This window comes from Leptinotarsa decemlineata, unplaced genomic scaffold (assembly GCF_025532065.1).
Source record: "Leptinotarsa decemlineata unplaced genomic scaffold, Ldec_3_MD MMD2_P_RNA_scaffold_4, whole genome shotgun sequence".
In the NCBI taxonomy this organism is placed as follows: Eukaryota; Metazoa; Arthropoda; class Insecta; order Coleoptera; family Chrysomelidae; genus Leptinotarsa; species Leptinotarsa decemlineata.
Window position 1 is genome coordinate 1,319,067 of NW_027412531.1, and position 21,830 is coordinate 1,340,896.

Consider the following 21,830-nt stretch of genomic DNA (forward strand, 5'->3'; position numbering starts at 1 on the left):
TCATTGGAGACAATTCTGACAGCAAATGATCCTGAAGCCAATTTTGTGCATAAAGATGTGATATGTTCTTTAAATTTTAATTTATTGTCAATATGCAGACCAAGAAATTTTGTGCAAGTCGTTTCTTCTATCTTCCTACCATCTAATAGCAAGTTGTCATAGCTAAATTTGAAGTTTACAATTTTGGTCTTGTCTACGTTGAAGGAGAGTAAATTAGAATCACACCACTGTTTGACTTTTTTTAAATCTAATGATATCATTTGCTTCAAATTGTTAGTATTTTTTTCATGCCATAACAATGTGGTGTTATCGGCAAAAATTGTGAATGACCCTTCAATATCAACTGTAGCAAGATCGTTGATGTATAATAGGAATAAAATGGGCCCTAGAACAGATCCTTGAGGTACCCCGCAATCAATAGCCGAAATGTCCGAATACACATTATTGACTTTCGTCAGCTGGGATCTACCTTTTAGGTACGATTTGAACCATTCAAGACTTCTTCCTCTTATGCCACGGAAGCATCCAATGAACAACGATAAAAACCAAAAGAAACTTATCAAACGATTGAAAGACAAGGACGTTTTTCATTTGAAAGCCGATAAAGGTATCAAAGTAGTAATTCTGGATAAATCGGACTACTACGAAAGGGTCAATACTCTCATTACTAACGAACCGTATGCGAAATTGTCCAGGAACCCGTTACCAAAGATGATTGCCGAAGTAAAATATGTCCTCAAGAAATGCGACAACATACTTACTCCTCAACTGAAACGGAAGTTACAAGTTTCCGACCCAACGGTGTCGAAGCTATATTGCCTCCCAAAAATCCACAAACCGGGAAAATTAATGCACTCCATCGTGTCAGCTATTGGAGTTCCTACCTACCGAATAGCAAAGTGGCTCACTAAGTAATTTGAAACCTTGTCTATTGCGAAACCAAGTTTTAGTATAAAAAACTCTTTATATTTCATACAACATACAAAAAACATGGTTCTGCAAGAGATTTTGGTTTCTTTTGATGTTAGTTCCTTATTTCCTAGCATCCCAATTCCACAGACCTTGCAATACCTCAGGGAATTACTAGAGAAAAATAATAGTAACGAAATCGATGAATTCATTTCTCTTACTAATTTGTGTATGAAACAAAATCGGTTCCAGGTAGAAGGTTGCTTTTATGAACAACAGGAAGGAACGGCCATGGGAAACCCCTTGTCTTCCTACCTGGCAGACTTGTTCAAGAACAGATTCGAAATGGAAACCAGAGTAAAGTCGTAGTATTTTCCTAGGATTTGGCTAAGGTATGTGGATGATATTTTCGCGATATTTGATAGCAAAAAATCTAATATTGAGGACTTTATTTCCATTTTAAATAATAGATGTCTATCAATGAAATTCTCGTATGAGTTAGAAAATAAGGGACAACTACCATTTCTTGACGTTTTGGTAATGAAGAGCCAATATGGAGGGTTAGAATATGATATATTTAGAAGAGAAACAAGCACGTATAGGTATATTCCTGATAGTTCACATCACTGTGGACAGCACAAATGTGCTGGGTTGAATTTTTCAGTGCATCGTCTTTTGACTTTCCCTCTAACACATGAACCCTCCAACACAAAACAAAGATGTACAATACAGAAAATAGTGTCACTAACAACAGTTTCTCGAGGGGTATTGTAGATGACATAATAAGGAAGAAGAAGTTTAGGTTAAGAATGAACGAAATCTCGACTTTCAGAAAGGACAAAAACCAAGATAAATACATCTCAGTTCCATACCACCAACATACGAAAAACTTTGAAAATATTTTCAAGGAACTAGATATGAAGGTGGTTTTTGAAACAAGTCATACACTACAGAGCCTTTTGGGAAGTCCAAAAGACAAAGTGGAGGATTTGGAAAAGTCTGGAATTTACGAATTTAAATGTGGGGACTGCGATGCAAAATATTATGGACAGACAAAAAGATCTATTGAAGTGAGATATAAGGAACACATAGCACACTTAAAATATGGAAGACCTGAAAAATAAGCAGTCGCCCATCATATTTTGCAACAAAACCATTCCATAGACTTCAGTTCTTTAAGATTAGTTAGACAAGTTAACAACAACAGGCAACTAGATGCCTATGAGTGTGTAGAAATAAGTAAACACAATAATAATATGAATAACGATGACGGACCTATACCAAAGAGCATACTATATAGCTTAAAATGTATATAGTTAAAATAATATTGTTGGGTTCACTGATTACTACTTTGGGATACATTGCAAAAATAAATTTAGATAGGCAATATTGTGAAAGTAATTTTTATAACAGTTAAACATATATTATAAAATAATAGATAAAGCAAAATTGTAAAATTAATTTAGGTTGGTATACCTGTATGGGTGGTACACCTGGATGGTTTACCTGTATGGTATATCTATAAATAGCATAAATAGCGTTAGCTTCGCGTTAGTTTCCAGTTTAATCTTCAAAGATGGGACATCTATATAGCATAAATAGGGTTAGCTTCGCGTTAGTTTCTAGTTTTAATCTTCCTCTTTGAAGATGATCACTTGATGATCGAAACACGTGTCGAGGTGTTAAAAATAACGATTTGGTGTTGGGAAAAACTCCAGTAGTATTCATTACTACACTAAAGGTTCAAAACAGTGCATCATAAGAAGTAGACAGATGTAGCTTACAGCTCATTTCTATGGTCTGGATTATCACACGAAAATTTATTGTTTTTGAAAGTATACTGTAGGTATATCAAAATTAAACAGATTTATATGGATTTTAGAAATGAAATAAAATTAAGAAATGGAAAGAACATGTTCAATATAACTTTCTCGATTTCCTGCTTTTTCAGAAATTGGGAAAATACAAAAATACACCCGTGATCTCCCATTCCGAATCATAAAATGAATAATTTTCTCAGTCCGTTTTCTGTCGCTGCCCAACATTTTTTTATAGAATGAAAATTGAGATTTGTGCTTTGATTAGTTTTGTTTGTTCACGTTTCTGGCTGTTAGTAACTTTCCAATAGTTCGAAATCGATTATGCTGACTCAAGGTACAAACTATGAATATCCACTGAATTCCTTTTTGAATATATTTTGCCTACAACTACGATTTTTCTCATTTTTATTCCTCAGGTCATCTATCTACGGCCTACGGAAAATGCCATTGTCTTTTTGAAGCAATGTTGACTGAATATCATTCAACACATTTCAGCCAAAAAAGGGTACATCTTTCGAATATTTTTTCACACTTCAGCGTTTTTTCAACTCTCATTTATTGGAACTGTTTTCATCAAGTATGCTTATTGCAAAATTTACATTTGAAAGTTGAAAATTTTTATATAGAACGAACTTCCCGCTGGATCCTCCAAAGTCCACCTATATTTGGTATCATTCTAGCCAAAGCTGATGCCATTTTCTATGCTATATTCACCACCATTCCAATGTTCATCGTAGTTATTGGTGTCATTTAATATAACTCCTAAGTATCGTATTGCTCTTCTTGGCAGAATTGATGTATTTTTTACTTTGAAATCTTTGTTTTGAATGCTTCTACGTTTGTTTGAAGGTGATTGACAATGTTTCGTGAGGAATTTCACTAGTTCGGACTTCCATTGTCTACTATATAAAATGATTTGAAATACCTGAAACAAGTAAAAAAAAATAATTAAAAAAGAATAGTTGAAAATAACAATTATATTAAGCAACAATAAACCTGAAATGAAATGATAGTGAAATAACCTACAAGTAAAAATATAATAATTGAATAAATGAAAATTAAAGGAATGCAAAAAAGAAAATAATAAAAAATAAAAAAGTGTAGAGATTCCAAGTCACGTTAGTTCACGACGTTTCGATTGTTGGTATCTACAATCGTCTTCGGGTGATGACTGGACTGATTCCTCCGAGAGATGACTATTTTATAGGTTGTTGAAATACTTTCACTTTCTCTACTTTCCATTTTCCGCTTCACTGATTCCGTGAGAGATGACCGATTTGGCGGGAGTTGGTCATTTTCCGTTTGATGATGGGTTTCCATATGTTTCGTATATCTACGCAGTCCGCATTTGGGGGCCTGGTTTTCGTGAGGCTGCTACGGATAGTGTTACCGGATCTGAAACAGGTTCTAATGTTGTACTTGGAACCAATTCTTCTTATCCTCTCCGATAATCCTCTGATGTAGGGAAGTGCAAGCACTGGTTGTGACGGCTTCTCTTCCTTGCGAGGCTCCTGCTGTCTTTTAGCCAAAGTCTTTTCTACCATCGCTTTGGAGTATCCATTCCGCTGAAGATCATTTTTGATGATGTCTAGTTCCTTCTCGAGACCTTCCTTTGTATTACAGAGCATAAAAGCACGGTCTAATAGAGTCTTGATGATTCCTCTTTTTATTGATTGATGGTGGTTGGATTCGTGGTTCAGATACTGTCCCGTATGAGTGGGTTTTCGGTATACAGATGTTTCCCACTTAGTGTCGGTCCTCTTCACCAAAACGTCTAAGAATGGCAATTCATTGTGGATTTCCTTCTCCATTGTGAAAGTGATAAGGTCTCACGCTGTTGATGTGTTTCAGAAAGGCGTCTAGTTCAGTATTCCCATGGTTCCATATTATGAAGGTGTCGTCAACATATCTCAACCAGACTCGAGGTTTCTTGTGGGCTTCTTCAATGGCCAGAGTTTCAAACCACTCCATATATATGTTGGCTATGACTGGTGAAAGTGGCGATCCCATTGGTAGTCCTTCATCTTGTGTAAAGAATTCGTCAGCATGGAATTACTAGGATGCTGTGTACGAAACTGTTATTTCCAACTGAAGGACGAATTCTTTACACAAGATGAAGGACTACCAATGGGATCGCCACTTTTACCAGTCATAGCCAACATATATATGGAGTGGTTTGAAACTCTGGCCATTGAAGAAGCCCACAAGAAACCTCGAGTCTGGTTGAGATATGTTGACGACACCTTCATAATATGGAACCATGGGAATACTGAACTAGACGCTGAAACACATCAACAGCGTGAGACCTTCCATCACTTTCACAATGGAGAAGGAAATCCACAATGAATTGCCATTCTTAGACGTTTTGGTGAAGAGGACCGACACTAAGTGGGAAACATCTGTATACCGAAAACCCACTCATACGGGACAGTATCTGAACCACGAATCCAACCACCATCAATCAACAAAAAGAGGAATCATCAAGACTCTATTAGACCGTGCTTTTGGGCGCTGTAATACAAAGGAAGGTCTCGAGAAGGAACTAGACATCATCAAAAATGATCTTCAGCGGAATGGATACTCCAAAGCGATGGTAGAAAAGACTTTGGCTAAAAGACATCAGGAGCCTCGCAAGGAAGAGAAGCCGTCACAACCAGTGCTTGCACTTCCCTACATCAGAGTATTATCGGAGAGGATAAGAAGAATTGGTTCCAAGTACAACATTAGAACCTGTTTCAGATCCGGTAACACTATCCGTAGCAGCCTCACGAAAACCAGGCCCCCAAACGCGGACTGCGATTCCAAGAATTGCATTTGCCGGATACCCTGTGAGTGCGGAAAATCCTATATTGGTGAAACTAAAAGGCCATTGAATGTTCGCATTGCCGAGCACAAGAAGCACACACAGCGAGGAGAAACCAGCAAATCAGGAATAGCAGACCATGTTGGGACCCATCAACACAACATCGATTGGTCCCAAGCTGAGATCTTGCACAGAGAGGAACATTAGTTCAGGAGAAAATTTAAGGAAGCCGCATACATGTTGTCCAACAACGTATTCAGCCAGGCCAGCGTAGATATACGAAACATATGGAAACCCATCATCAAACGGAAAATGACCAACTCCCGCCAAATCGGTCATCTCTCACGGAATCAGTGAAGCGGAAAATGGAAAGTAGAGAAAGTGAAAGTATTTCAACGACCTATAAAATGGTCATCTCTCGGAGGAATCAGTCCAGTCATCACCCGAAGACGATTGTAGATACCAACAATCGAAACGTCGTGAACTAACGTGACTTGGAATCTCTACACTTTTTTATTTTTTATTATTTTCTTTTTTGCATTCCTTCAATTTTTATTTATTCAATTATTATATTTTTACTTGTAGATTATTTCACTATCATTTCATTTAAGGTTTATTGTTGCTTAATATAATTGTTATTTTCAACTATTCTTTTTTAATTATTCTTTTTTACTTGTTTCAGGGATTTCAAAACATTTTTTATAGTAGACAATGGAAGTCCGAACTAGTGAAATGCTTCTACGTTTCTTTATAATAATTGCCCCGTTTTGTGAGGCATACCTATGTGATGCTGAACTGTTTAGGAAACTATCAGTGCTGTTGACGAGTTGATCATAACTTAATAAAGTTTTCGGTTTTTCAGGTCTCCGAATTGCAAATTTTTGGTAGGAACAGATAAATCGCCTCTGTGTTACCAACATGAGATTGAAAAACCTCTCCCAAGAAGTTGTAAGGAGATACAAAAGAATGGTGAGGAAAATGATTTACTTGATATAGTATAAGCTCAATAATGTGAAAGAAATTTTGAAACGAAAATATTGTGTGTAATATAAAATGATGGAGGTTATTTGTGAAAATTTCACGAATATACGAGTATACCATTGAAGCGTAACAAATATACTGCAGACTTATTTTTTCACTATCCATTTGTCAGAAAATTTTATTCTTGATAAAAAGTGGTGCTTGCCGGAAACTTGAATTCGAGTTGTGGAAATTTCAAATTTCCGAACGACGTACAGGGAGAACAAAAAATAGAAATTTTGATTGAGAGGAAACTACTCTTATTTTCGAAATTATTGAAAAGGTTTGTTTGAAAAAGTTGTTTGGGTTTGAAAACAATATTCAGATTTGAAACCACACCCCCCCACGTGACAGAACGATAAAAAATTTTTTTTTAAGGTTCTAGCCTCATGAAGAGTTCTAGTATCTCACATACACCTCAGGCGCCTTCCTCATATTACTAAAATAATAATATTCCAATGCAAAATTCAGTCCAATTTATTATTCGAACTAGTATATCGATGCTCGTTGAAAATGGTTTAAATTGTATTTAGTTTTTTGGTGCAAAATTGATATTTCACTCTGTATTTCATCGTCTGATATGATCCTAATATGATTTGAAGTCTATGAAAGAACAAAAAAAATTAAATGGACAGCTGAAATATCAATTATATCAGGCAGTAAAACGTGAAATGAAAATACATTGAAACTAATGAAATAGTCAAGAATTACGATTTCAACTCAAGTTACATTTCGATTGTTAGCTATCCGAAGATGAGAACCTGGAAGATATAATAATAATAATAATAATAATTATACCGGCTTGCCGCACTAAGGCAGAAATCTTAGCCGCACAGATGCAGAAGGCAGTCATTCTTGGCTCACTGCGTTTGCTCAGGGCACATGATTCTCGGACCCAATGATCACTTACCCCACGGTGTGGGGAGTGGTCATTGGTTGATTATGCTGGCGCGCCCTCCCGAATGTATCGGGGCTTCGGGGGATAGGGCCTGACCAGCGCACACTACGGTAAAAAAAATAATAATAATAATCGTCTTTATTCGTCGACATAATATAAAAAATGAAATACAAAAATTTAAAACAATAATTAAGGGTCAATGAAAAGGTGAAGTATCAGCCTAGGCTGCTTTTCAACTTAACCTAGCGAAAAAAAAACGAAAAATATAGGTGAATCATAGAAGACTATAAAAATATAAGTGAATTATAGAAAAATATAAAAATAAAATTTGAGTATTAGCGTATATGAAATCAAAAATACTCATTTCCAGAACAGTTTATATTCGTGTGAGTATAAAATATAAAAGTACAAAGAAAATAAAAATTAAATTTTCAAATAAATTTAACCCATCAGGGACGGAGTTTTCTTGTTTTTCGAAAAAATTATAATTTCAAGTGAAAGTGCTTCAATTAATTCTAGTGATCAAGAAAGTGACAACCAATTATTGAAATATGCATTTTTCTTCAAAATATTGCTGGTTGCCATATGGCAATGCTAGGCATTGCAATGGGTGGATGTGGTCTTCTGGTGCAGAATTAGTAAAATAACGACTTGAATGAAATGTTTTCATTGAAAAAATGTCAGAATTGTCAGGAAGATTTACAAACGGGTATGGAACAATAAATTGCATTTTAGGCAAAGCCCTACGCCACATTTGATACACATTGTTCTCATAATTGACTTACATTGTTCACCAGCACAATTTTTTTTCTTATTATTTGGTACAAAAGTCAGATCATGTCCCACATTATCAAATCTTATGTCATCAGAAATACGGCTAAAAGATCTACTTGATGCACTGCTTGATGGCCTGCCACCAGGTTTCCGAAGATTGCGATATTTTATGAGGTATGCTTTGACAATCTCTCTCCTGAATTGCAGATGAGTCAAATTATTTCCTGCTTTCTTATGTAAAATCCAAGCGTTTTGTAAAGTGGCATCTATTAACCAGGTGAAGAGACACCACCACCATTTTTTTGATCGTAATCCAATTCTATAACGGGAAATGTTCTCATCCATCAAGTTTGTGCCACCCATTGATGAATTGTATTTTCCAATCACACAAGGTCTTCGGATGTTAATGTTTTTCTTTTCTACCTTGGAATATCGTTTGACGCTGCCCATTGGAGATACTCCATCAGAAGTAGATGCAACAGTTACCACATTGTTATCAACCCACCTCACCAATATAATTCCATTTTGCTTATCCAATACATAACCGACTTCTCCCCTGTTCTTCTTTTTGATAGCTTTTTTCGAAATTAGAGTTTTCTCTAATTGTGCCTGTTGCATCTTATCCCATTTGTTTGAGGTGAGTCAATAGATGGAAACTAGTGAAGAGGTTATCACAAAATAGAGAATATCGTAGATTTCGTTTCTCCTCAGGCATCTCGTTCAATAATGTGACAAATGGTGCAGAAGAAGTTCCAAACACCGCATTATAATTGTCATTATATTTTGGATCCTTTCCTTGATATATCATGAAATTCGCAAGATATCCGCTTGTACCATTGATACACCAAACCTTGTACCCAAAACGTATTGGTTTTCCCTTTATAAATTGTTTACATGAATGCCTACCAAAATATTTTACCATGGATTCATCGTAATTCAAATCTCTCTCGGGTACGTCATATTTCAAAAATTTGGCTTGCAATTTTTCTACGAGTGGTCGCAATTTGTAGTACTTATCGGATTGATCGATAGCAAATAATAATTATTTGCTAAATGGAAATATTTCCAAATTGTCGAAAACCGATCTCTTCTCATTGCCTCTATAAGCAATTGGTTGCCCAAATCTCCAGCAGTATCCCAAAATAATTTTTTGCCTGGCATCCAGTTATATCCAGACAATATTAGGATTGGGAGAAAACACCGCATTTCCTCTCGAGTTATTTGGAGATTGGGATGATTTTTGAAAAGGGCATATCTTGTCGTTTCTTCCAAGAAAAAATCAATCATGTCATCATCAAAGAACAGCCCGAACATTTCGACAGGCGTGAAAGTTTTGAAATTCTCATAATTTCCCTTAGGAAATTCTTTCGCCGTCATTATAAGATCACCTTCAATCCATTCAATTTTGACATAATCAACTTTTTCTGCTTGCGTGAAAACAGTTTCTTCTCGATTGTTTCCTTCTACAAAATTTTCGCGCATCCCCTCATTATATTCGTCGAGAGTAATTGGTTCGTCATCTTCGAGGAAATCGTTTTGAAAAACTTCTAACTGAGCGGATGCCTTCAGTTGATTTCTTGACAAATTGTCAACAAGCCCTCCTTCATCCTCCTCGCCAGAATCTTCATCAGTCAATTCATTCACATCTGGCGGTTCAATAAAGATGTTTCGAACATCGAGGTCGTCTGAATAAGCCATTTGCAATGCTTCTTCCAGAGTTAACCCATCTCTAACAACAAAAAGGAACATCATATAAACATGCAGCCTGTGAAGCCTAGCATTGCCATATGGCAATTCTGAGGTTAGGAATCAACTAAATATCTAATTAACGGTATATTTCAGTCAAAAGTGCTATTTGTTTGGAAAATCATCATTTATTTAGATTTGCATGCTACTATAGACCATAACAGAAGATATTTTGTTGTACCTACATGAAGTTTATATCCATTTTGCAGTCAGCAAATATAACACGCTAGAATATTCAATCACACTAAGGGAAAGAAGCATGCCAGAGTCATCTACTCCTATTTAGAAGTAACGTAAACAATTCGTGAACTGCACCATAGCAGAAAACTGTAAAAATGGATTATGTTCTTTTCAAAAAACAGTATAGATGTCAGGTAGATAAGCATTGCCATATGGCAACGCCAGTCTGTTATGGGTTAAATATAAAAAAAAGTAATAATTCAATTCTAAATATAAATATAAATAAATATGTGCCTGAATTTTTGTAAAATATTGTCACCTTAGTGAACACTTATTAACATTCATTTATAACCCTAGCGTAAACAATAATCATATACAGGTCCGTCTTAGAAGCAACTCTAAGATTTTCAATTTCTTCTTGAAATTGTATAAAGAGAAGTTCCAAAACTCCTTGAGAAGAGTGTTATAGAATTTAGGTGCAGAATATGAAAAAGAACGTTGGTAGAGTGCAGTTGAGTGTTTGGGAATAACTAGCATATTCATGTTTCCTTGTGTTCACCTATTGAGGTTTTTGAACATAGTAAGTTTATTGAGGAGATACGTAAGTTTATCAGACGTTATAACTTTGTGTGTCAAGGTAAGTAAATGGAGTTTTCGACAGTTATCTAATTCGAGCCATCCTGTTTCTTTGAATTTCATACTGATATGTTCAAATTTACGTATTCCATGAGAAAAACGTAAACAGGAATTTTGAATTTTTTGTAGTCAGCCTGTAGAAGTGCTGGACCATAAATACTGTCACAATATGATAATTTAGATATTACCAGTGATTCGCACAACTCAAGTTTCATTTTAGTAGATAGCAAATCACGACTAGGATACAGCTGTCTCAGAATATTGAGCGAACTTACCTATAGAAGTAATCATGGAATTACTAGAATGCTGTGTACGAAACTGTTATTTCCAACTGAAGTACGAATTATTTACGAAGGACGAGAAACTGTCAATGGGATCGCCACTTCCTACAGTTATAGCCAACATATGCAGTGGTTTCAAACTCTGGCCGTTGAAGAAGCCCACAAGAAACATCGAGTCTAGTTGAGAAAAGTTGACGACACCTTCATAGTCCATAGGAATAGTCCAGTCATCGGCCTAAAACGACTGTGGATACTGATAATAGAAACGTTGTGAAGTACCTTGGTTTGAATTTTTTTGTATTGATGGGAAGCATGTATAGCTGCACGTATAACCGATCGCCACGCTATATGATAGTCTAAGAATGAATCACCCGATGAGGAATATTTTGTCGAGCCACCCCCGGTCAGGGGAAGCTGATATATTGAATCGTAATTGAGATATCGGAAGGTTTTCGTTTTTGGAATTATTCAATGGAATTATGCATTATGGAGATTATGCATACCTACATAATGTATTTCTCCATGCTTGGATACAGAAGCCGCTCAAGTTTACTCGTTGTATGTGATTTAGTTTTTGTGAAAGGGTATGAAAGGTGTTATTCAAAGTGCGACTAGTATTTGTTTTTTTCATCAGAAGTGGGATTGTGCCTAACCCTCACAGTGAACTCGCAAGCTATGTTGTTTGAATATAAAAATAACAGTGTTGTGTTACGGTGCTTTACGCAAACGAAAAATACCTCACGAAGATCGTTCTTTTGGTTTTGATGTTTGTGGATAATTGTGGAAATGACTTTTATGTAGGGAGATTCGACTCGAACACTTTTGGCTGGACTGGTTAAAGCTTTGAACATTTGAAATTGAAAGATGCTGATCTAATGTTCAAACATTATCAAGAATTGGTCGATTTCCACTGAACGTGGCAAAAAGATGTTTTGAACTTTGGAATCCTTATAACAGAGACCGGGAAACTTTTTATATTCATTTTATCAAAGCTTTTCCACCAGAACGAAAACTTGGTCGAATATTAGAAGATGCAATGCTTTGGTAAACACCTATCAATCGTTTGTACATGAAAAATCAGCAATTTTAAAAAGTGTACGCCAAAATAGTGTAAGATTGACTTAGTAGAATCCATCGTTTATGGAATATCTGAACCTGTAACACGCAATGCTGCTATGAATGCTAACTGTCGTACTATTTCTGAGTTATTGGTATTTCTGTCATCCTTTGTGAAACCTCTCCGTATCGAAGATATACCTACAAGAAAAAATTACTGTACGCAACGTTGTCTCACTTATGAGGAAATACCCTTTTCCTGACAGAAGAACAAGTGGATCTGCTGAAGAGTCTATGAAATGTCATCAATGTGTCAAGATGGGACATATGAAGGCAAATTGTCGTGCTAAAAATCCACAACCATCATATATCAACTGAAGTTTCTCTACCAGTCAACATGAAGTGCCAACTTCATCATAAAGTTCCAACAATGTTTCAATTTGTTCCACCAAAGCTGCAATTGAGAAATGGGACAATAATAATATCAGTACAGTGGTCCAACAGCCTGTAGGTTCAACGAAAGTAGCTATTGATGGCCACCAGTTCTGGGCTTTGATTAATACTGGAGCTGATTCATCGCTGATTTCTGATATATTTTCACATTTCTTTGAAAGTAAAGTTATTCCATGTAGCATAATCTCAAAGGGCCTCACGACAGTCACCATTGAAGGCTAGTAAAGAATTTACAGGTTGTACAAACATTTCTGGTACTGATTTTCCAGTGAGTATTGTTTTCATCGCCGATGATTATCCTGATAGAAGTATTTTAATTCAACAAAATATTTTTGAAGATCAGAGACTTATACCCATAACAGATTATTCAGGATCTCGTATCATACCTCGCAAGTTACTAGGCATTCATAGAATTTCTGAGGGATTCAGTTCTGAGTTGTCTGAAGTCGATGTTTCTGCAAGTTTCGCAGTGATCTACAAGTAATTCTTCGAGATTTTGCAGATATCAATATAACTGGAAATAAAGTAGGAGCTGTCAATAACATAAACCTGAAAATACACTCAGAGAAGACATTATTGTCACTCGTACTCTCTATCACCTGACTACCAATGAAAGGAAGGCAGTTCGAGAAATTATAGAATATTTGATAATATCAAGTGAATCACCGTTTGGCAGTCCTGTGCTTACTAATGTGCGTATTCATTCATGACAATGCATTCATCAGGTCACTCGTACGGCTACTCTGAATATCTGCGGATGCCATTCGGGCTTGCCAATGCACCGACTGTATTTCAGAAAGCGGTTAAATTTGCCCTCGGTATTCTGAAGGATACAATTGCCCTAGTTTATCTCGACGACATTTTGATTCCTAGTGCGGCTCTGGACAAGGAGTTCGATAACCTTTGACGTGTACTAGAGATATTTTTCATCGCAGGTTCTTCTTTGAACATTGAAAATACCTGGGAGAGAAGTCGCTGGTGAAGGCATGCGAATCGAAAAAATGGAAAGTAGGGAAAAGCTGAGGTCTTTTCCTGATATGATGAATATAATTTGCCTTTGCAATTCAAGCAATGATTTTGCTTTGCAGATTGTTCATGAAGTGAAGAAGGTGTCGAGAGTGTTGCTCTTGTCAGGAAGGAAGTAAAAATTGATCACCCGATGGAGATTATTTTGTCGAGCTGCCGTCACGTCGGTCATGGGAAGCTGAGACGTTGAATCATAATTGCGATATCGAAAGGTTTTCGTTTATGGGATGATTCAATGGAATATGTGTTTCTCCCTAATCGGATACAGAAACCGCTCATGTGTACTTGTTGTATGTGATTCAGTTTACAAAACTAATCAATAGAGTTTATTTTATGATTTTCACTATAAGGGTTTTACAAAAATCGCGACAAGTGTTTAGCTATACAATAGCTTCTTCAAGCATAACTGAGAGTTACTTCTAAATTACAACCTTATATACTATAACCTAGTACCTATTCGTCTACCTAAGTTATAAATCTACCTGGAAAAATATACCTGAAAAAGTCAGGTACCAATACATTTTTCGAAAGTCTACCTGTAAGTCTACCAGATTTAAATATACCTAACTATTTTCACCTGCGAATGAACATATTCAATAATGGCGAATTATCCAATTCAGTTTGATCGCTCATAAGATGATGAGAGTTTTTGAATTTGTTTATTTCCATACTCTACAATAGGTTAAGTTTCTACCTTTCTTCTGGAAATGACGGGGTACGTATTCATGGTTGAACTCATGTCCCTCTGAGATTAGATTACTGGCATATGTGGAATTTATTTTTCCGTTCTGAAAATTATATTTGTGTTCCTTTATGCGAGTTTTGAACGTTCTACCAGTTTGGCCTATATAAAACATCGGGCATGATACACACGATAATTTATAGACTCCTGATTTTTCTGCTTTATTTGCAGCCCACTGCAAATAAAGCAAAATCACACTACTACACACTATCAAGTCACCAGTGAATTATTTATATTTTCAAATATTATAATTGAAGTGTGCATATATCTAAGCATTGAGCTCGCGTATTTTTGTTCTGTTTGGTAGATTGGAATTAACACAATTTCCATGAAATATAATATTCTCATATCAATTATTAAGACTATGATAAAAATAAAATAAAAACAACAATAAAAATTAATTGGCGCTCCGGGGCGACTTCATTGATTCCAGTGGCGCATTTGCTTTTTCAGCTGCAGGAAAACCTGGAAAAACCTGCAGCACCACATCATCTGAAGATCTTGAACTAACAATGTCCTCTCCCTTATAAAACAAAATGTAGGGTGTCTCCAGAGGCTCCAATAAATTCAATATTGAGTAATTTTAATTTCATTCTCATGAAAAATAAACTTTTACTCGAAGAATTGATTTCATAAGAACAGATAAAATTGTATTTCAAAATTAGCCATCATTGCCATTGATTACGTTCCTCCAAGGAGAATTCCAATTGCAAATTCAACAACAATCCAAAAGAACCTACTACCAAAAATGGAACAACAATAAATGCAGTATTTATTAGATATCTTGATAATATTATGTCCAATACTTTTGTAACATACTTCAGTCATCATAGATCAATTGTCACAGTAATACCGTCAGAGGCAACATAGAATATAACTATTATCGAAGTCACTGATTGAATTTTTAATTTTTGTTATTGGTAAAAATAAATATTCATTGAATAAACAATCATCTTGTTCAGAAAAAAATGTTTTGACACTAGGCCATATTAGTTCCTGTCTTTATCTGTTTTTTATGCATGCTTCTTGTACAAAATAATTTTGATGTTTCACATCTTCGTTTAGAATTCATTTTCTCTTTGGAAGATTACCACTTTTTTTTAAGTAGAAAGCCATATACTTTCTTTCACAATAGCATTAGAACATCACGAATAAGATAAAAAAAAAACTCATTTCACTATTACAGCATACAAAACACGAGAAAGTGGGATATTACCATATTACAGTAAAAATGAATAAGATCTCAAATTTCTTCCAGACAAGGGTTAGAAGGAATATGAAACTACTGATTAGCGACTCTTCATTGATAACTGCAAAAAGAGTTAAACTATGTTCTGCTGCACAATGAAAATGAATTTGCATAAATACCAACTGCCCATTCATTAAATCTTAAAGAAGAATATCAAAATATTAAATCGATTCTGGAAAATATTGATCACAAACATCAATATAGGCCGGTGATACACAAAATATCCTCGCTTCATTTTTATGTGCGAAGCACGTTTACTAGGAACAATATGTATGGTCCTCTCTTAGACGATCCTAAACTGGTGAAGCCAATATAGAGCCATTGTTGAATAGATAAAATATCATACTTTCGCCAATACATATCGAATTAGGTATGATGAAGCAATTCGTTGAAGCATTGAACACGGAAGGTGAGTGCTCTGAATACATTTAGGATACAATTTCTATGCAGAGTATGGAAAGTAGAAAACCGGGATATCTGAAGCCCCTCCAATCCGGAAATCAATGAAAGATTCAAAATTCATGAAAATTATGACTGTTTCTGAAAGTGAAGTTTGGAGTTTGGCGTTAGGAAATTATCCAGTAAACTATGCAGCACCAAAGTAAATTAAAAAACGCCAAAGATGTTGGAACGCTTTGAATTTTCGGGAGCAAATATGGGCATGAAGTCACACTCTCTTCACAGTCATCTGGATAGATTTTCTGATGGTGTGAAAAACTATATTTAGGAACAAGAAGAGCGCTTTCGTTAGGATCTAAAAGTAATGAAAGGAAAGTATCGGGATGAATGGGACCGTCATATGATGGCAGATTATTGCTGGACTTCGAATAGAGATTGTTCCAAAAAATGAGCAAAAAAGGGAGTTTTCTGAAGTTCAGAATGAATTTTGTTTTTCGTGAACTTTTCTGAATGTTAATTGACCATTTGAACGAAATATTCAATGCTCATTTTCAATGAAGAGTTAATATTCAAGAATCAACTTGTTTTGTCTTCCTCATTTTTACTGATTGAAAGAAATACAAAAATGATGATTTGAATCTGTTCAAAATTTGTTTTTTCCGTTAACCAGCTGTCGCACCCTTAAGAAACACAATCCCTCAGTCTTTCAAAAAAATCCACAGTTTTGTGAATTGTTGCCATAGAGGTTCTCTAAACAACTTCCAAATCAAAAGCAACAAAACCACTGTTGACCAGTGTTATGATCCAACATCAGTCACCACAATTTTGACTTGCCATCAGTAGTGATAGGCTGAAACACGAAAGCATTTTTGAATTCGATTATCCTTAAACAACAACCATGAGTATATCATACTCACGAATGCTTTTTTAAACTCTAATTTCATCTAGTTACGGTGTAGTGGAAACTACATAGAGACACAGTAAGCGATTTCAGATTCGGCGGTCGATGTCAGAGCTCAGCTTCGCAACAGGACTTCGTTCATTTCAGGTAAAAAACAGGAAATTATTCGTTTCAAGTGGATACGGGCTGGAGTTTTCTGTCATTCCGACTTACATCGAGAGTTGACTTTCATAATTTATTTTGTTTCGTCTTCTGATATGAATCGAACTGTTTCTTTTCTTACACTAATTTCAGGAAACAACATTTCTGGAATATACGAAGTTCAACCCAAAATGTCTGAAAAACCGTTTATGGTTTTATGTGATATGGAAACTATGGGTGGAGGATGGACACATATACAAAAACGATTTGATGGTTCTCAAGACTTCTATTTGGGATGGCGAGAGTATAAATTCGGATTTGGAAACCTTAGAGGAGAATTCTGGCTGGGTCTTGAAAATATATATCTTTCAACGGGTAAGATAGTTTCCATGATTTTTTCTACTTGTGATTCGATGAAAAAATGAAAATATATCCCAAGTTCCAATGAAAGTACCAAGTCCTTGCTTCTCGTGTGAACCTCAGACTTTGTAGGTATATGTGGCAGATACCAGACGGAAAAACAAAAACTGAGTCAGCTAATGCCGCGCAGAAAGCCGGAGTGAAATCGTCAGGCACATGTGCAACGTCATTCATTTGGAAGATACGTCGCAAATAACTACCTGTATATGAAGAGCTGAAATTAATTTCATGTGGTCGAGATGACCACCGACAAACCAGTTTCAGAGTACTAACTCCTCTTCAATGCCTGGTGGGTTGAGGTGATTGAGGTGAGTGGGTCTATTCGACCCTTCACTGTAACCCGCAAGGGTTTATTGTGGCTCACACTCATTCACACTCGACCAAGTGAACCCAGCTTCTTAACGAAGCCGCTCAAGAATTCGGTACAAGGGAGTTTTATACGGTACCCTGCTCTTGAGGAGACGACTCACTCGTTTCCTGGCTGCACCACTGAACTTTTTTTCAGGTTCAGTTATTGGATCATCATGTATATGAAGAAGCCCCGAGTTTGGTTGAGATACGTGGGCGATACCTTCATAATATGGAACCATGGGAATACTGAACTAGATGCCTCCCTGAAGCACATCAACAACGTGAGTCCTTCCATCACTTTCACAATGGAGGAGGAAGTATACAACGAATTGCCATTCTTAGACGTATTGGTGAAGAGGACAAAATGGGAAACATCGAAAACCCACTCACACAAGACAGTATCTGAAGTAGTGATGGGCATAATGGAAATATTTTGGTAATCGAATTATTAGTAATCGAATTGTATGAATAATCGAATTATCATTCGAATTATAAATCACTCGCAATGCGCAGGAGAATCACTCAATAGACATTTTTTATTTACGCATTTAACTGCCTTAGACTGTTTCATTTTATTTTTATATTGAGAACTTATTTAATTTGAAAAGTTTTATTTGTTAATCTATTGTTGATTCTTTTCATTCTGTTTTATGTTTGAATTTTTTATTAAAGTTTAATTTCAATATTTTTGAAAATATCTTAATGTCGACCCTGTTCATCCTTCCTGAATTATTATTCAAATATTCCTCTATCCATCCTCGATTGGCTCTGGAACTATCAGTGGTTGACTTATATATATGACAAATAACCAAAGTAGGTAGTTGCAGTTCTAATACCATTTGCAATTCGTACTTGCAAACATAACCGCTTTAAAAATTAGTCATTTTTACGTCAGCCGCCGATAGTATCAAACGTGTGATCTGTGATTGCGAATAATATAAAAATTAATTCAAATTATCCTGATAATCGATTCAATATCTCGAATTATTATGATAATCGAATTATCGATTATTTTTAATTCGAATTAGCCCATCACTAATCTGAAGCAGGAATCCAACCACCATCAATCGACTAAGAGAGGAATCATCAAGACTCTAGCAGATCGTGGTTTCGGGCTCTGTAATACAAAGGAAGGTCTCGAAAAGAAACTAGGAATTATCAAAAATGACCTTCAACAGAATGGTTATTCCAAAGTGATGATGGAACAAACTTTGGCTGAAAGAGAGCAAGAGCCTCACAAAGAAGAGAAGCCGCCACAACCAGTACTTGTACTTCCCTACATCAGAGGATTGTCGAAAAGGATAAGAAGATCTGGGTATAAGTATAATATCAGAATCTGCTTCAGATCTGGGAACACTAACCGTAGCAGCCTCACGAAAACAAACGCGGACTGCGATTCCAAGAACTGCATTTACCGGATACCCTACGAGTGCGGAGAATCATATATTGGTGAAACTAAGAGGCCATTGAATGTTCGCATTGCCGAGCACAAGAAAGCCGCATATATGTTGTCCAACAACGCAGTCAGCCAAGCAAGCTAAGAGATACGCAACATATGAAAACCTCTAATCAAGCGGAACACGACCAACTTTCGCCAAACGGTCAGATTTCGCTAAAACCGATGAAGCAAAGAGAAAGCACTCGATTGACCTATGAGTAGTCAGACTTCGAAGGAATAAGTCCAGTTATCACCCGAAGACGATTGTGGATACTAACAATCGAAACATCGTGAAGTAACTTGGCTTGGAATTTTTTTATTTGTAGTTTTAATTTCTTGTAAATGATTTTTAATTCCCATTCTTGTTATTAGTTCAATTTTTGATTGTTGCTTTCATTTTATTTTATTGTGATTTCAGTTTCCTTGGCATAATATAATTGTAATTTTTTAGCTAATCTTTTTCATTTTAATATATTCTTTTAGGGATTTATATCATATAAGACAATGGAAGTCCGAATTAATGAAATACACTACGAATCATTGCCAACCACCTTCAAAGAAAAAAAATGTGAAAATATATAGGGTGTTATATTTAAATCAGAGATGATGATGTCATTTTTCTGTGTAACCTGAAGTGTTGGCAAAGAGTGTTCATTTTCTTTCTATGAAACAAATTGAAAAACATGTTTCCCAATTTTCAGTAACTCCAGCTATTGTGAAATATTTTTTGTTACTGTGTTGACTTTTTTTTTAAAACATATCTCTCATTGCAGCTGCGGAAGGTACAGAGTTACTGGTCGAAATAGTCGATAGAGACAATGTGAAAGCTCATGCCCACTATAAAACATTTGCGATCGGGTCTGAGGCAGAAGGATATCCACTGAAGATATTGAAAGATTTTACTGGAGATGCCGGCGACTCACTAGTCGGACACTTGGGAGCAAAATTCACAACGAAAGATTTTGACCAAGACAAAAATGCAGGAAATTGTGCTATTTTATTCAGTGAGTGCAGGATGTCATCATTCATTGAAAAAAAAACATACTCATAATATTTTTCTCCGTTGAGTCGAAAACCTCTCAACTTCATTTTCCAAGCTTTCCGTGTTTTTCAGTTGAACAATTAGTTTCAAGAAAATATAATTGAAACAAATTCATGAACAAATACATGAACATGAACACAAATACATGAACATGAACACAAATACGTTTAAAGTTCGTTTCTTTAGATTTGTTTACTGCCAGTTTCAAGCATAGCCCCCTGACTAATAAGAAAGTTTTCCTTCCTTATTCAGAGGAATCGGGCACATTTCGGATATGCAGTTGGTTAGAACTTTGTCCACTAGATGGAGCGACATTTTGTTGTTCGCTCCAACTTAGAAAGAGAAATGAAATAATCTGAAAGAATTCCGATTTTCAATTATAGAATATCATTGACTTTAGGTCGATGATGGCCACTATCTTGCACTGATGAGTGGCTAATGAGCTGTGAAGATTGCTGCACTGACGCCTGTCGGATATAATCCAACGCCTTTCGTGGTATTAGCCAGGGGATTAGTTATTTTCTGATAGGTGTCAGTACATTCAACCTACTGTGTAAGTATATTCGAAACTGGCCCGAACGTTCAAAGTTTATTTCTTCAGAAATACTGATAATTGACTTCGTATTCCAAATTTTTCAATGAATAAAATTGTTTTATTGTAGTGAAAATGATCAATATTTCATTCATCCCATCTCTCACATTTTCTAGGTGGTGCATGGTGGTATACCGATTGTCACTCTAGTGATCTCAATGGAAAATACCGAAATAGTGTTCTTTCAGACCAATATAAATATCAAGGAATACATTGGCACACATTTCGAAATCATGAATACTCTCACGCCAAATCTAGGATGTTGATTAGATCAGTTTAATTCTGAATGAGGAAGGTCCAATACTTCATTAATTTGAATTTGTATGGAATTTGAATAAAATATATATATACTTGTTTGCATTTTCTTTATACAACCAATTTTGAATTTCTCGTTGAAACTCTTCATTCAACCACATTCAACTTATAGATTGCAACATACCAATTCTTTGAATTTATTTTTTTATTTTCACAGATCTGCGATACTCCTGAGCAGTCTACAATAGTACTACAAATAAATCACAGTTAGAATGCTAACACCTATTCAAAATCCATAGTGTTCATTTAGTTGATTTTTATTCGTTTTACAGTCAGGAATATCTCAACTATTGCTTATCGAAAAGTAAACGTTTATGGAAGGTACTAGCTGAGCTCAATGTTCATAATAATTCGTGAACACCTTTCAGATGTTGAAAAAATCAACTATTTTTTGGCAATATTGCTAATAATAACTCTACACCTGATGTTGACACAATAAATAATTTTCTGACTCCAAAGATGAATAACCAAAAATTCAAATTTCATGAAACCAACGAGAATGAAATCTATACTATTCTGTATTCCTCCTCTTTTCTAACGATATTCGTCTCGCCAGGAGATGAAAACTCCACGACAAATATCGTCTTGCTCTGGTGATCGAGAAGGACTACATCAATAGTTCCAATAAATTCGGCACC

General features: G+C 35.7%; 1 protein-coding gene across 1 annotated transcript in view; it reads left to right on the forward strand.

Annotated features, from left to right (window-relative positions):
• The window catches only part of LOC111512982 (microfibril-associated glycoprotein 4), a 36,505-nt gene extending 15,276 nt beyond the window's left edge, over nucleotides 1-21,229 (forward strand). Inside the window, exons 4-7 of the mRNA XM_074186639.1 lie at nucleotides 6,395-6,501; nucleotides 17,188-17,409; nucleotides 20,017-20,247; nucleotides 20,994-21,229. Coding sequence (XP_074042740.1) covers nucleotides 6,395-6,501; nucleotides 17,188-17,409; nucleotides 20,017-20,247; nucleotides 20,994-21,157 — 724 coding nt within the window. The 3' untranslated portion in view covers nucleotides 21,158-21,229. The remainder of the gene's footprint in view (nucleotides 1-6,394; nucleotides 6,502-17,187; nucleotides 17,410-20,016; nucleotides 20,248-20,993) is intronic.
• Nucleotides 21,230-21,830: the final 601 nt, after the last annotated feature.